Below are 15,056 nucleotides of genomic sequence, written 5' to 3'. Positions count from 1 at the left end.
TAGATAAATGCATAAATGTACAAATTAATGCAGAAATAAATAAATAAATCTGAAGCATCCCCCACTTGCTAATTACTGACCCAATTTTCTGCAAGCAGAACTAATTAGAAAAGCAGCCACTTTCATCACCTACAGGGGATTTCAGGACAAATCACAAAGGAGCCAAATCATCAATCTCCAACATTTGATAGAAAAAAAGAAGAGCCTCCTCATTTAAGTGAAGGATCAAGCCACTAAATGTCTGCATGTCTCTGTAAACAACAAAACACCAAATCACTGCTCCAGCTATGACCCTCGTTTATGCTGGTACATGTGATATGTGTAAGCGAAAGGCCCATTAACTAGCAAAAAGGTGCAGCTGTGCTCAGGGATTTTAACTAAACATAGTTACATTTTCTCTAAGCGGCTCAGAGCAAGATTTGAAGATGTGAATCAAAAGTGAAGCTGATTATAAGAAGAGCTGAGCTGACTAATTGGAGGCTTTACATACTGAAGATTAAGCATTAAGAAATTTTTCTTAAGATTTTGAAATTAGTCAAATGTCAGGTCCTTTAAGAAACCCTAACAGCCAACCCACTCCCCACCCTCGACCCCCTCATTTAAACCATCATGATCTTGCTTATTTTATACTGTCAGAAAAGTTGTTTTAAATGCATTGTGCAAATTCACCCAGCAACAGCAAATATTTCTGCAGCTGCAATCTCACAGCAGCAGCATCATATGATGCTTCAGTATGGATTCCTGCATCTTTGCTCTGCCCTCAACTTTAGCTAATTCCCTAATCTTTTAAAATAGCTTGGATCGATTGAGCCTCGAGTTTCTGCCTGCAGCTCCTCACCTTCAGTCCTCATCATGACTGACCTTGTGCTCAGGATCAAACACAGACTGACTGATGGGATCTCCTTACATACATACACACGTAATTATACATTCAGGACAGGAACACAGCACCCCTTATATTATGGAATCAGTGGGAATGATGTCCGTGTTTAATTGATCTAGATTGTGTTTCCTCATTATGTTGTCTAAGAAATGCATAGTAGTGGAAATTTATCGTAAAAAGCACTTTCAACAAATAGGGCACATTTCAATCTCTCTTTACTCAAAAACATTAGAGGCACAAATGAAGACTATTAGATTTGTTAGAAATTACTCTGAAGACACTTGACCTTCTTGACTGTAATCAGCATTGTGTCTATGGAGCGAGATTAGTCTCAATAATAATTCACACAAAAGACACGATGCACAGAGATAAGATTGGTCATTTGTTAACGTGACCAGTGTAAGCCAGCAGCTGCTGTTTAGTCCGGAGTGTGTTATGATTTAATGTTGATTGATTCTTATGTTTATTTAATAAAGAATCATTATTCATGTGGATACCATACTGATGATGTACAAATCGCTGAGGCAACCCGTGACCCTATTATTTCCACTTCATCCACTACCACAAATAATCAGGTGATGTGATTTTGGAACTGTAACTCTTTCAAGACAGACATGTTGCAACCCATCCATTTTGACAGTTTCAACAGATTTTTTAAGTCATGCATTATTACTACATTCATTTTGGAATAGTAAAACAATACACCTTAACTAGGCTAGTAAACTGAAACTGAAACTTCATATGTGTCCCACATTTTGCATTCAACCCTATTAACAGACAATGTCGATAAGAAGTCTATATGTAAAATAAACTACGACTGATTTGCATATTGTGATGTATGTTCGAATGAAACTGCTTATCAAACAAGAAAAAGCAGGGCAGGGCTTAATCTTATCCATCAGTTATTGATTAGATTGAGAAATGTGAGTGCTGCACACCAGAATAGAGGCAGATCTGAATGCAACGTTAGCAAAAAAGAAGTGAGTCATATCACAGGAAGAATATGTTTTGACATTCTGCTTGTATGTATACATATATATAATTAGTGTTATTCTGTAAATACTTATACAATTGTGTCTTTTTTTTCCTGCCATTTGGGATAATTATGTTGGGTTGAAAAAAAATCGGAAGTGCTCTTGTCATTTCAATGTACCTGGTTTTGATTTAAAATAAAATATGTAATTATTATATATATATATATATATATATATATATATATATATATATATATATATATACATATATACACGTGTGCACACACATTCATGTTTTGTACCTTATTCTTGGAAAAAAAAATCATGGATGCATCATTGAAGTAATCTATGTTTATTTAAGAGAGAGATTGATATGCACCTCTATTTCACATTCACATTTATTATTCAGAAACTCTTCTAATGCTGATGAGCACTGATATCAGCACAATGATCTGGAGGTGTGATAATTAAGTCCACAGACAACAGTGAACACACACACACGAGCAGCAACAGATGCAATGGTGAATTGAGGGTCTTTGTGTGGTTACAGGGTCAAGCTTCCACTGGTCTCATATGGACAGGATGTGTTATTTTTAACATTCATGGGGTGATAGCATCAAGACCACTTAGTCCCTGATGTGCCGTGTTACTGAAGCATAAATCACCCAAAGCTTAAACCCAATCCTGTTTCTATCCTAAACTGAAATAACCTGAAACCCTGTTTTTCCGTAAACTCAAATTATTATAAACCATACGTTACGTGTAGAACAACAGTTTCTTTCAGCTGTGTCTAAATTCTAATGTGATGTGGTGTTCCCCAAGGCTTTATGCTTGGACCATTCGAACGCTTCAACAAATAATATCAAAAAAACATTATTTATTTATTTTTTTTAAATAAAGTAAGCAAGTATATAAGTTAATAAATAATGCTATTTTGACAGTGGGAAGAGAACCATTTGCAAGAACCAAAACACATTTTTTTATTATTATTATTTATTTATTTTTGTTATTATATATTACTTTATTTGATTATAATTTTTGTCTCATAATGTAAAACGTTTTGTTTAATTTTTACACATTTTGCTACTGCATACAGTTCACAGGTTTTACAAGAATATCTATATAATCTATGATATATATTTATACAAAATGCATGGATGAATCATTCACAGTAAGACCAGCAAAATGCATTAAGATTTATTTTTTTAAACTAATTTTAAAAAGTAATATTCCTTAAAACTGTGACAGTCAAGGAGACATTTAAAACTATTTCACTTAAGTAATTGTAAAAAAAGGTCAAATATGTAAAAACAACAACAAGAACAACAACAAAAACTTTCACATCAGCCTCAAATGAATGTAATCAGTGTATGCCTAACGGCATGAAATATTACTAAACCTGACAGAACAAAATGACACAGTATGTACATACAGTATATCCATATTGGATGGATGGATGGACATTAAAAAAATATATATTTTCTGAGGAAAATATTTTATAGTAATGAGTATAATGATAAATAATAATACTAAAAAGAAAGTAAATCATTTCCATTTCTGGTATTAAAGCCTGGATTGCTGGTTAATGTGGTACTAAAACACAACCTTAAAATCTGTAGTTTAATGGAGTCTAAGGCTAATCTGCCCTCCCACATGGACCCAGGTGTCACAAGCTCTCTGTGAGATGAGACAGATCAAAGCTAGTTAATAAGGAGATTAGATAGACAGATTAAATATGATCATAAAATCCGCAGCAAACACATCACACCTTCGCTTGCAGCCGAGCCAGAAGAGCTTTACATTACAGACTGTCACAGTTTTCACTCTGTGTTAATGTTCTTGCAGATGTAAGAGCATGACAATAACAAAGTCAAGGTCATGGTTTCAGTGCATATGTACTGTACATGTCTCAGTCACCAAATGAGAAGCATCTGATAATTTGAATTATTTACTCAGCTTCATGTTGTTCCAGTCTCATGTCACTTTCTCTATCCCACTAAATAAAAAAATAAAGATGTTCAGCATAATACCCAAGCTGCTCTTTTGGATATAATAAATGATTTAAAGATGGCAAGCTATTCAAAGTAACTAAAAGGATAGGGAAATATGACTTCTTTCAAGTCTTCTAACGCAATCAATTTTGTGTGAAGAACAGCTAAAATGCGTGTTTATGATTGGAAAGCGTAAAAATCAAAGGATGTATATGTGAGGATTATTGGATAGAGATGATTTCATTGTCTCCTGTCTGTTTGAGCATCAGGAAGGGGAAATAAAGATAAAAACCTCTTATTCACCATCTCTGCAGCTACACACACACACACACACACACACACAAAAGTTTATATAACAGGCATTCAGAAAAGTGTGAGACACACAAGCCCTCTTCCAAAATCCTCTTCTAAATCTAGAGTCTTTTAAAGATCAAACAGCAAGCAGCAAAATTATGCTGAATAAATCATGTTGGTGTATAGTATTATCTCATACGTAATATTCTTATATTTTATATTTCAGAACTGAAAATTATCAAACAAAACTCTCTGGTCAAAACTTGATTATTTATAACTGTAAGGCAGATCTCTTGTGTTTCAGCGCTATATAAAGCTAAGCACACTGAAGTTTGCTGCCCGAAGGCATTTCACGGAAATAGAGGCAAATTTTTAAGACAATGTCTGGATAAAAATAGTACAACTTTTGACATGCACTGAAGCGGATCAATGACAGTTTTAAAATAATGGACTAGTTAGATGATTCTGGCAGTGTCTGTCTTTGGAAAGATAATAAGTATGGTCTCTTCTGATATGCTGACTAAATGCTGTATTTTATTTATGCACTTGAGATAAATCCAGATTTACAAGGCAGCTTTCAGAGCTCATACCTCCAAAACTAATTTCCATCTCTTGTCACAAGGTAAGACTAAATCCTTGGGGATAATACGAGCGTCAGTAACAAATCTTGCAGAAAGGTCCTTTACCTGAACGAGTATAGAACAGAAGACTCTCCAAATACTCATTCCACCGCAGAGCACCCACACAAAACACATTGTAAACCAGCTTCACTCTCACTTTCTCAACCCTGAATAGAATCTATCGAGTTCTGCAGATGATACATGCTGCCAAAAAGGATACTTTTGTCTCACTGTAATAATGCATTAGAAGATGATACATTTTCTAGACTGCAAAATATCTCAACATTCTTAAAACAAGATCACTTTTATGACATTGATAATAAAGTTCTGGAAATATACAGTATCTTGTACCCAATTGGAAACTTTTATTGTTATAAGCATTAACATATCAAAATCTATAAAAACATATTTATATAGTACTTTTTGCAATTCACATTCACAAATGATGATGTTGCTGTTTATATGTTAATATGTTAATGCCTTATAGTTGCATTTAGTAGATTTCAGCTGCATGATAATATAGTTACATTTTTCAATGATGCAATCAAGCAATTGAGATCTGCTATATCATATTAACTACAACAATTAAAAATATATTTTCTGTAAAGAACATAAAATTATTTTTAGCCCATTAGCCAACTATCTATATATTTATATGTTTTTCTGAAGTAAATTTTATCTTGATTTAAAGGTGCTTAGATATTTTACAGTTCATCATCCACATTTGTGAAACATTTACAGGGTTTGAACTGCAAGTGACAGTAATTAAAAGACTGAGAGAAGATGAGTCATTTCTACTTTCATGTCCTCATCCTGTCTTAAAATATGAATATATTTGATGCTTAAACTGACAGTTACAACTCAGTCTCCCCTACATACTAGCTTTGTTGATTAGGCTATACATTACCCATGTTACAAAGAAATATCAACATTAATGCAGTTTACATTTTGAGCAATTACTCATGAAATCCAGGGTGCTAGCAATAATGCAAAGTTAAATAAAGCTTAACATTAACAGATTGCTGTGACTGAAAGAGAACAAGAGCATCCAGCACAAATAAATAAATAAGTAAATAAATCTGTAAGTATTATCAATTAATTTATCAATACAGTATATGATGAACCATCCTTCCTGTTTGCTAAGATTACATAAATTGGTACAATATCAACATTTTAAAATGTGGTTAAAAAAAGTTAACAAAAAAATACCATCATGCCTGACAATTTGATGCAAGATAACTTCCAGTCTACCACTAAACAATGGCTTCCAATCTCCATTTTAAATGTTACAATCAGTTTTTGTTCCTTGCTAATGCTTAGAAATACTATAGAAATACTTAATTGAACTACAACACAAGTATATTAATTTTCAAGTTACAGAGTTCAAAAGTCACCAAGCTGGAGTCAAAGACCACCGAGAGAGGCGGTATTTCTGGGACTACAATCACCTGGCTTGTGGCACCAATGCTGCCTTTGAGTCATGTTATACCACCATTAAAACACGGCACGGGCGTCTTCCTGCAGCACCAGTGTGTTTTTCCTTCCCTTTTGTTAGGCTGTTTTTCACGAATGCTTCACCTCACTTCATATCACCATAGATACCTGTCTGGTGTCAAAGCAATTAGCGTTGAAGAAAGACAGCGGTGGCCATCCTTAACACATCAGCCTAAGCTAATGGCGCAGTGAAATACATCTGTTCTACTGCACTTATTACATCTCTAATATTATGTTTTTGGCATCAGCATACAGAGATCCCCTACCTCCAGATGAACCTTTCTAACCCTGCATGACTCCTGCCCACTTAAGTCACCTTATCTGAAACACAACAGCAGATCCAAGCAGACGGCTGAGGAGCCTTTGATATTTCTAAAGATGTTTTCTTGCTTTCAACAGGACACGATTTGTTCAGCTTAACCCAGCAGGGCCTCACCAACACTTGACATTGTTTATTCCCTTGTGAACAGAATGATGCAATGAACATGACTCCACAATCCAACAATCTCCTACTGCTGCAATACGGTCTCATTTGAGATCCAGCACCGCAAGACTCCTCCCGGCCAAGACTACTTAATCAGTGTAGGAATTATCTGGGCCAAAATCTTAAAGAAAATGCAGAGGGATAAAATAATTCACTATCTTCTAATTTACATTTACATTTATGCATTTAGCAGACGCTTTTATCCAAAGCGGCTTACAGTGCATTCAGCCTAACATTTTTTTACCTAACGTGTGTTCCCTGGCATTTTGAACATGTGTTCTAAATTTGACGTTGGTGATTATGAATGTGACACTTATAGCTAAACGTTTACAGTATGATGCATATGATTCTGCACTCGAGTTGTTTAAAGGGGAACCAAGCCAAGAACAGACAGACTCAACAGACCCAATCCCATTTCTACCCCTAGTGTCGGTGTGTGTATTGTAGGAGCTAGACGACGTAAGATGACGTGTAACGGTATAGTAGTGGTGTCCCATTTCTTAGGGGAATATTTTCACCCCTACCCCTTGACACTCTGTTTTTAAGAGACAAGGGGTAGGGGTAGATGAGGGGGTATAAAATAGAATTGAGATTGGGCAATAGTTTTGAAAAGAGTTCCTTGCACATATATAACAGGGGCATGCATAATACTGCTCTATTTTAAGATCTTGAGCTGCTAACACAAAGATTGCAGGTTTCAAGATTTTAAATAGTTGGCCAAACACTACAGTCCTGTGGGAGTATGTGAACTGCTTTTGAGGCCATGTAATGAACCAGCAGTATCTGCAAGGATGTGATTGCAGTAACTGCAGCATTGATCCCGAAAGCAGTTTGCTGAATCTGTGGATGTTTTGAGTTAAATGTGCAAACGGCAAAAAATTGTGCGGACTGTTCAAATGTATCTGATTAGATACGTCCTAATCAATCCGCAAGCAAAAACTTGTTCTTATACCTGAGTGGTTCCGTATCAAATCAAGCAAATTTCAAAAACTTCCCAAGCTCAAATTTTCTATTTTGATAATATTTTTTTTTTTCTGAAGAAAGAAAGATAGACATGCATAGTGATGAAAGGAAAAAAATATTAAATGTCATGGATGAATATTTACTGGATAAAACACAAAAATTACAATATTTCCTTTCTAAATCTTCATTTTTAAGGCCCTGTATGGTTCGGTTCCAGAGATTTCATTATAGCTCCAGGAGCAAACTATTAAAATGTACACATTTTCAATGGTCAAAAATATATATATATATACATACATACATATGATACTTCTTTCCTTTTAAAGAGGAATGTCTGTAGAACAAATAAAGTTGAAACTAGAGATATATTTTGTTTTCTTCTGTCAAAACAACTGCATTGAACATACGTCTGTGCCATAAATATTATATGTTCTTTTTAAAGTTTGTGTGCCTATAACTCAGGAAGTGTTAAAGATATCGCAATGTGTTTTTAGAATCTTGTTCTTAATAAACTTTTCTTTCACAATCTTCATTTTCAAGGGCCTACATCTTTCAGTCCCAGAGATATGGGGACCTCAACGAGGCTCCATTTTCAAATTGTTTAATATTACACATTTTCAGTAGTTGTAAAGCAAATGTTGGTCACTTTGTATACAGCTGATAGTAATTGTGTTTAAAGCAGAATGTCTGAAGAATAAATAATGTTTAAAATAGAAATGCATCTTGTTTCCCTCTATCAAAACATTTTATTGGACAAAAAATATTAGTAAAATCAACCCTTTGAGCTGGGGACCTCTGGTTGAGTTAACACGGAATGACCCTGCTGCTATTTTGTTTCTGGAAACAGTCTCATTTTAGATTAACAGAAAAGATACTTCCTGGATTGTTTGCAGGTAGCACAATTCTTCTGTAGGTTTGCAATAATGTTTTTTTTGGGGATTAATGAAGCAACATGCAAAGCAGACTATTTTAAATTTCTTTGGAAATTGTGAATCGTCTTGAGCCGTGCTTGAGGATGCTTTGAAAGCTGCAGGGGTTAGCGATCAGGCTCAAGGTTAAATTGCGGTATTAGATCGTGATTATTGTTAGTCGAGGCCTGGTTGCAGTGGCAGAGAGAAATGGATTATGGTACATACAGCCTGAGGGGTTATTTCAGCTGCATCCATGACTATTGCATCACAAATGAAGAGCTTACAGTATGTCTTCATGAACAACCAAAACAAAGACAACTACAGGAAAACTTTATTCACAGTCATGCATGAACATGTGCATACGAGTCTACATGCATCCCACAGAAAGGCTCAAAAACTCATCTCTTTCGACGCTACTTGACTTCATCCTAAATAAAAATAATTTAAAAAAAACTTTGTCTTTCTCTTTACTTATTCCTTCTCTTTCTAGCTTTTACTTATTTGAAAAATGCCCAAAACTTGGTATTATAAGCCCTTCCTGTGTCTGTTTGCCTCTGTAAGAAGAATCGCTTTATGTGTTCCCCAACTGTTAGTCGCTTTGGATAAAAGCGTCTGCAAAATGACTAAATGTAAAATGTAAATGTAAAGACAGCATCAGCCTGTTGCCTGGCAACATTTGAGGGCTGCTTCAGGCCCAGTATTGTGTGTTTAGAATATACATGACTCTTCATCATCCTCATGAACTCATACAGAGGATCTCTCCATTTAATCCTGACCTGTCCTCCTCCAAACCCACTGTCCAGCAAAATAACCCGTCAGTCCTGTCCTCTTCTGTTTGTCTTCTGCTTATCACCGTTTGTACTACCTTGTGGTTAGAATAACCACTGATTACTTGCTTTCTATAACAAAAGTGCTACTGGTGATTGTTTAAGTCTGTACTTAATAGCATGAGGGGGAGTCATATAGTAGCAACAACGAACAAATGCAGGACACAATAGTATATCCCTATTTCTGGTGGTGTGCTTTGTGACATGTTTTGTTACATACATACACAAGAATACTACATTATGTACTAATCTTATACTATTGGCCTCTCCTAAATAATGCACTTGATTTGGACTTATGTTGCCTTAGACTTCATGGACATGCATGAGTGAAGACCACATCAAGTGCACCATTTAGGACAAGCCCTTGGTATGAGATTAGTATAGGAAGGGGTTACAATCCTAATCAAATGCACCTGAACCAGCTTATTAAGTCCTTCAGGAACACTTGATAATTACAAAAAGGTGTGTTGAAGCAGGACTGGAAGTGAAATCTTCAGGAAGCCAGGTCTAAAGCTGTGTTTCCTGATGATGTTCCCGGAGGCACCCAACAGTACACATTCTGAGCACTGTCTCCTTTATCTGACCCATCCATTTCTTGTCTTTAAAGTGTTAGTTCACCCAAAATTGAAAATGCTGTCATTAATTACTCACCCTCATGTCGTTTCAGACCCGTAAGACCTTTGTTCATCTTCGGAACACAAATGAAGATATTTTTGATGAAATCGGAGAGCTCTCTGACCCTCCATAGACAGCAATGATATTACCATGATCAAGACACAGAAACGTAGTAAGGACATTGGTAAAATAGTCCATGTGACATCAGTGTTGCAACCGTACAAAGCTATGAGAATACGTTTTCTGCGCAAAGAAAACAATATTGCAGAATTGCTGAATAAATTCTGTTATTATTGTTTTCTTTGCACACAAAAAGTATTCTCATAGCTTCGTACGGTTGATATTATATATACAGTCATATTATGTATCCCATTTTATTAACCAGTGTCTTTGCTACTGACCTTTGGTGATCCAATTCAGCTATACTAAGCAAAAATGACACATTTGTGTTTTATTTTTGTTATTGCTGAAAAGTGTTGAACTTTATTCTCCTGAGTCATATTCTTTATGCGATTTGTTTGAGCTGCATCCTCTACTGTACAGACATGAATTTACATTTCCTTCAGCCTGAGATGTATTCTTTTTACTTTTGGTGTGAAAGGGCTTTTACATTTGTAAAATAAGAACTTTTTAATATTATAAACAAATAAACAAGATTTAAAGAGTTACTCAAAAGTAACATAATGCATTACTTTCCATAAAAATAATGCAGTTAATTACTTTTATATGGAGTAACACAATATTGTAATGCATTACTTTTAAAAGTAACTTTCCCCAACACTGGTCTCGATACTGCAGTAAAACTCTTTACAATCAGACCAAAGACCAAGTGTGTCCCTGGAGCACTGAAGCAGTCATAAGTAGCACAGGTTTATTTGTAGCAAAAGCCAACAATACATTGCAAGGATCAAAATTATCGATTTTTCTCTCTTTTTTTGCCAAAATCACCAGGATATTAAGTAAAGATCATGTTCCATGAAGATATTTTGTAAATTTCCTACCATAAATATACCAAAACTTAATATTTGATTAGTAATACATGCATTGCTAAGAACTTCATTTGAACAACTTTAAAGGTGATTTTCTCAATATTTTGAGATTTTTTATTTTATTTTTTGCACCTTCAGATTCCAGATTTTTGTAAAAGTTGTATCTCAACCAAATAATGTCCTATCCCAACAAGCCATGCATCAATGGAAAGCTGATTTATTTAGCTTTCGTGTGATGTATAAATTTAAATTTCTAAAAATTGACCCTTATGACTGGTTTTGTGGTCCAGGGTCACATATTACTTCTCAACTAGTCCCAAATTCAAATGGGGGTCCGCTGACTCTACTACGGTTGGACAGTAAGAGGAAGGAACTCACCTTTGGCTGGGCCTCCACTTCCACCACCTGGTTTCTGTTTATGATGCCCTTGACAAAAGTCTCTACATTCCCATTGAACTTCATGAAGACCACATATGTGGCGTAGGTCAGCAGCAGACTGATACTCTCCCAGTACATGATGTAGTTATCCAGGAAGAAAACGATGAGCATGATGAGGCCGACGATGTAGAAGAAGACGTCCCTGAACAGAGGCCACCACGTCAGGTTCAGGATCTCTCTGGAGAAGACGGCACACATTCCGATGACGAACAAGATGTTGAACACAGCAGAGCCGACGATGGTTCCGATGCCCACGTTACTGTGGGAAATGAATACGCCGATGACAGAGGTGAAGAGCTCAGGAGCCGAGCCCCCCGCTGCCATAAAGGTGGCACCTGCCACGTCATCAGAGATCTTAAGTTTCTCTGTGATGACCGTGAGCGCGGGGACAAAAAACTCATCGCAAACAATAGCAAGAGCAATGAACATGTAGATCATGCCGAACATGTGTAACACGACAGCACCGTGCCGACGGTCCTCCAGGCTGAACAGGTCAGTCGGATAGCCCCCCTGACTCTCGTTAGACTCTGCGGATGAGCGCATGGCTATGGGTGTGTCCTCCGAGAGGTTACTGTGGTAACCCAGGTGTATGGAGAGCAGTGTCCTGTGTGGGGCGTGGCTCTGTAGCTCCTCCCACTGAGCAGTAGAGCTCCATGAGAAGGCCACTGCACTTATTGCTATGAGACTAACAAGAAGGCCAAACACCCGCGCAGGCCTGAGTTTCTTCCAGGAGCGCTGGCGGACGCAGACAATCAGATGTCGCTGGATGTCAGAGGCCATGGCCGTTCTCTCTGCTTCGATACTTTCTTGTTACGCTACAGTCGGTCTTAGCGCATGCTGAGAACGCTACTTGTACAGTTAATCCAGACGTCCTTCAGCACACCAGAGGCTTCCTCATATTAGCCTGAGAAAAATAATCAGAGAGAGAGAGAGAGAGAGAGAGAGAGAGAGAGAGGGGTCTGTGTGTGTGACTCCGTGAGCATCTGCGATTGCTGACTTGTCTCTGACTTGCTCTCAGCTGCGTCTGCATTTTCAAGGTCACAGTGAAATGGCACAATGTCAGAAGCATGTCTGCATCCCTCTCGCGCCCCACGCGGCACATTTCACAGCATGAACCTTATATAACCACAGAAAGAGCTCAACATCATTCACACCGATGCTCTTTTCATTTTGACTCTTTACTGTCTTTAAAAATGAAGAATGGAACTTTCATAGTCTACTATAAGATCTGTCACAATACTTATAAAAGTCGTCTTTTCCTCACTAGATCAACAGAATTGCCTGCTTGATGATCATGCGATTAGAATACTATAACAAATGAATGAATGGCAGATGTGTAGTTAGATTTTTTTTAAAAAAGGTTGTTTATTCACAGGTATGCATACTATACTCTATTAGTATATTAAAGTAATTTACCCCATATATTGTATTGATGCATTTATGCTTAAGGCTGATCAAATAAAAAGGGCTAAAAATGTCTAGCAACAATGTAGGATCTGCAGTACAGAAACTAGACGTGTTGGGTCATTTGGTAAGATATTAGTTCTACTAGTTCTTGCTCTCAGCTCCTAGTCTTTATCTTCATGTATTTGTTATTTTTGTATTTATTTACTGTTTCTTGTAATTGCACTGATGCATATAAAGTGGAACATATCAGTTGGCTTAATTTGTTATTTTGGGGATTTCTTATATTTTGACTTGCCGGTTAATTAAATGAATATCTGCATGTCTTTTAAACCCTTTACTCATGCTAGTCTCTCTCTCTCTTTCTCTCTCTCTCTCTCTCTCCCAGTGATTTGTCATTTCTCGTTGTGAACACCATCAGTAAATTTCTCCATGCATGGCAATGTCACTTCTAATCATGCTGCCATTTATCATGCTTCTATTAAAGGGGGGCATGACTGTCATACCTGAATAATCACAGTCTGTCTGACATGCAACAGACCTGTCATTCTCATGACCCCTGAGACAAAATATTAAAGGACATAAATCTCCAAATATAAAATCACGATGAACAGTCTCGATATATGAAGGTGAGTTCTGATCTAACGCGTCGTTATCTGTTTATACTCATATGATCTCTAATGAGGCATCATGTGCAATGTAACAATTCCGAATAGTTTAATAAAAGCAAATAAACACATTGATAAAGTCACGGATCGAATGAATGAAAAAGGTGACTTACATTCAGAGGTGATGGATAAACGTGACGCGTGTAGCAGGTTGACAGTCCGCGTGCGTCCTCTCTCGTGCCCTCCAGTTATTCCTCTCCGACTCTGATGATGATGATGATGATGTTATTCAGGGGCGGAGCTCCAAGAGAGCATCTCTGTTTCCAGTTTCATGTTTTTATTCCCAGACATCACCTATGGCGAGGAGCAACGATCAGACTGACCACAGCCCCGCTCTGTGTGTGTGTGTGTGTGTGTGTGTTCGCGCAGGTGTCGTCGTGTGGCTCAGTGACGTCACGATTGCCGAGTGGAAGCGTTGCCGTGGTTACAGCAGCGGCGTTCTCCGACTCTCGCATCATCACGAATTTAGACCGACAGAAAAAGCACGAATCATTGTGTACACAGATATACTCTCCCTCTCATTCAATGATAGTTTATTTTTATTTTTTTTTAATCATATTTTCTTGACCTGGTAAGGACTCTAGCCTCTGCATTTTGGACTACCTGTAGTTTGTTTATTGAGGATGCAGGACAAGCACCTAGCAGTGCATTACAATAGTCCAGTCTAGAGGTCATGAATGCATGAACTAGCTTTTCTGCATCAGGAACAGGTAACATGTTTTGTAGCTTAGCAATGTTTCTAAGATGGAAGAATGCTGTTTTTGTAACATGGGAAATATGATTTTCAAAAGAAAAGTTACTGTCTAATATAACACCCAGATTTCTGACTGTAGAGGAAGTAACAGTACATCCGTCTAGTTGCAAATTGTAATCTATGAGACTTTGTGTAGTTTTTTGGTCCAATAAGTAATATCTCTGTCTTATCTGAATTTAATAGGAGAAAATTATTGGTCATCCAATCTTTTACATTTTTTACATTACCTTGTTTACCCTTAAAGGGTGCGTATTAGTAGCTTAAAGTTACATATTAAAACCTAAAGTGTACATATTAAACGATATTAAAAGCTTTTGAAAGGATCCGCCCCAGTGACAGCTTTTGTATTTTTTTTTTTCTGAGTGTAGCCTACAAGGGTTTGAGAAACCCGTTAATACTGAAAAAAATTCTCTTGTAAATTAAATGAATGGTTGTTGTTAAGAAAATCTCTCTGGATAAACAATCTTCACTCTTTAAACATAAGGAGTCAGGCTGTATTCATGTGTACAGTGCGTAGCTACATTTATTCGGGTGGAGAAGAAGGAAAGTGGCACCCGAGTGAGCTGACAGGGATCAATGTGTCGATGCCCTAAATCTGTCATATTTGTCTCAGACTCTACATTTTTACACTTCTAAAGTAATGGATGTGTTTACAAACGCTCTCAGGAGACAGGAGTGTGAAAGTGCTGCTTGTGCTATTGTTATGGAATGTTTAATCAAGTAATCATGTTTTTTTGTTTGGTTGGT

General features: G+C 36.8%; 1 protein-coding gene across 5 annotated transcripts in view; it reads right to left on the bottom strand.

Annotated features, from left to right (window-relative positions):
• Positions 1-14,074, bottom strand: part of LOC109071947 (sodium/potassium/calcium exchanger 2-like) — a 59,154-nt gene extending 45,080 nt beyond the window's left edge. For 2 of the 5 annotated variants that reach the window (XM_042728784.1, XM_042728782.1), the window contains exons 1-2: positions 13,669-14,073; positions 11,424-12,387 (exon numbers count right to left, since the gene is read on the bottom strand). In XM_042728784.1, the coding sequence (XP_042584718.1) occupies positions 11,424-12,263 (840 nt within the window). In that variant the 5' untranslated portion in view covers positions 12,264-12,387; positions 13,669-14,073. Of the gene's footprint in view, positions 1-11,423; positions 12,388-13,668 lie in introns of all 5 variants that reach the window. The other 3 variants (XM_042728785.1, XM_042728786.1, XM_042728783.1) reach the window with 3 other exon arrangements.
• Positions 14,075-15,056: the final 982 nt, after the last annotated feature.

Source organism: Cyprinus carpio, chromosome B7, assembly GCF_018340385.1.
Source record: "Cyprinus carpio isolate SPL01 chromosome B7, ASM1834038v1, whole genome shotgun sequence".
In the NCBI taxonomy this organism is placed as follows: Eukaryota; Metazoa; Chordata; class Actinopteri; order Cypriniformes; family Cyprinidae; genus Cyprinus; species Cyprinus carpio.
Note: the sequence above shows the minus strand (reverse complement) of the source record. Positions and strands in the feature narration are given on the sequence as shown.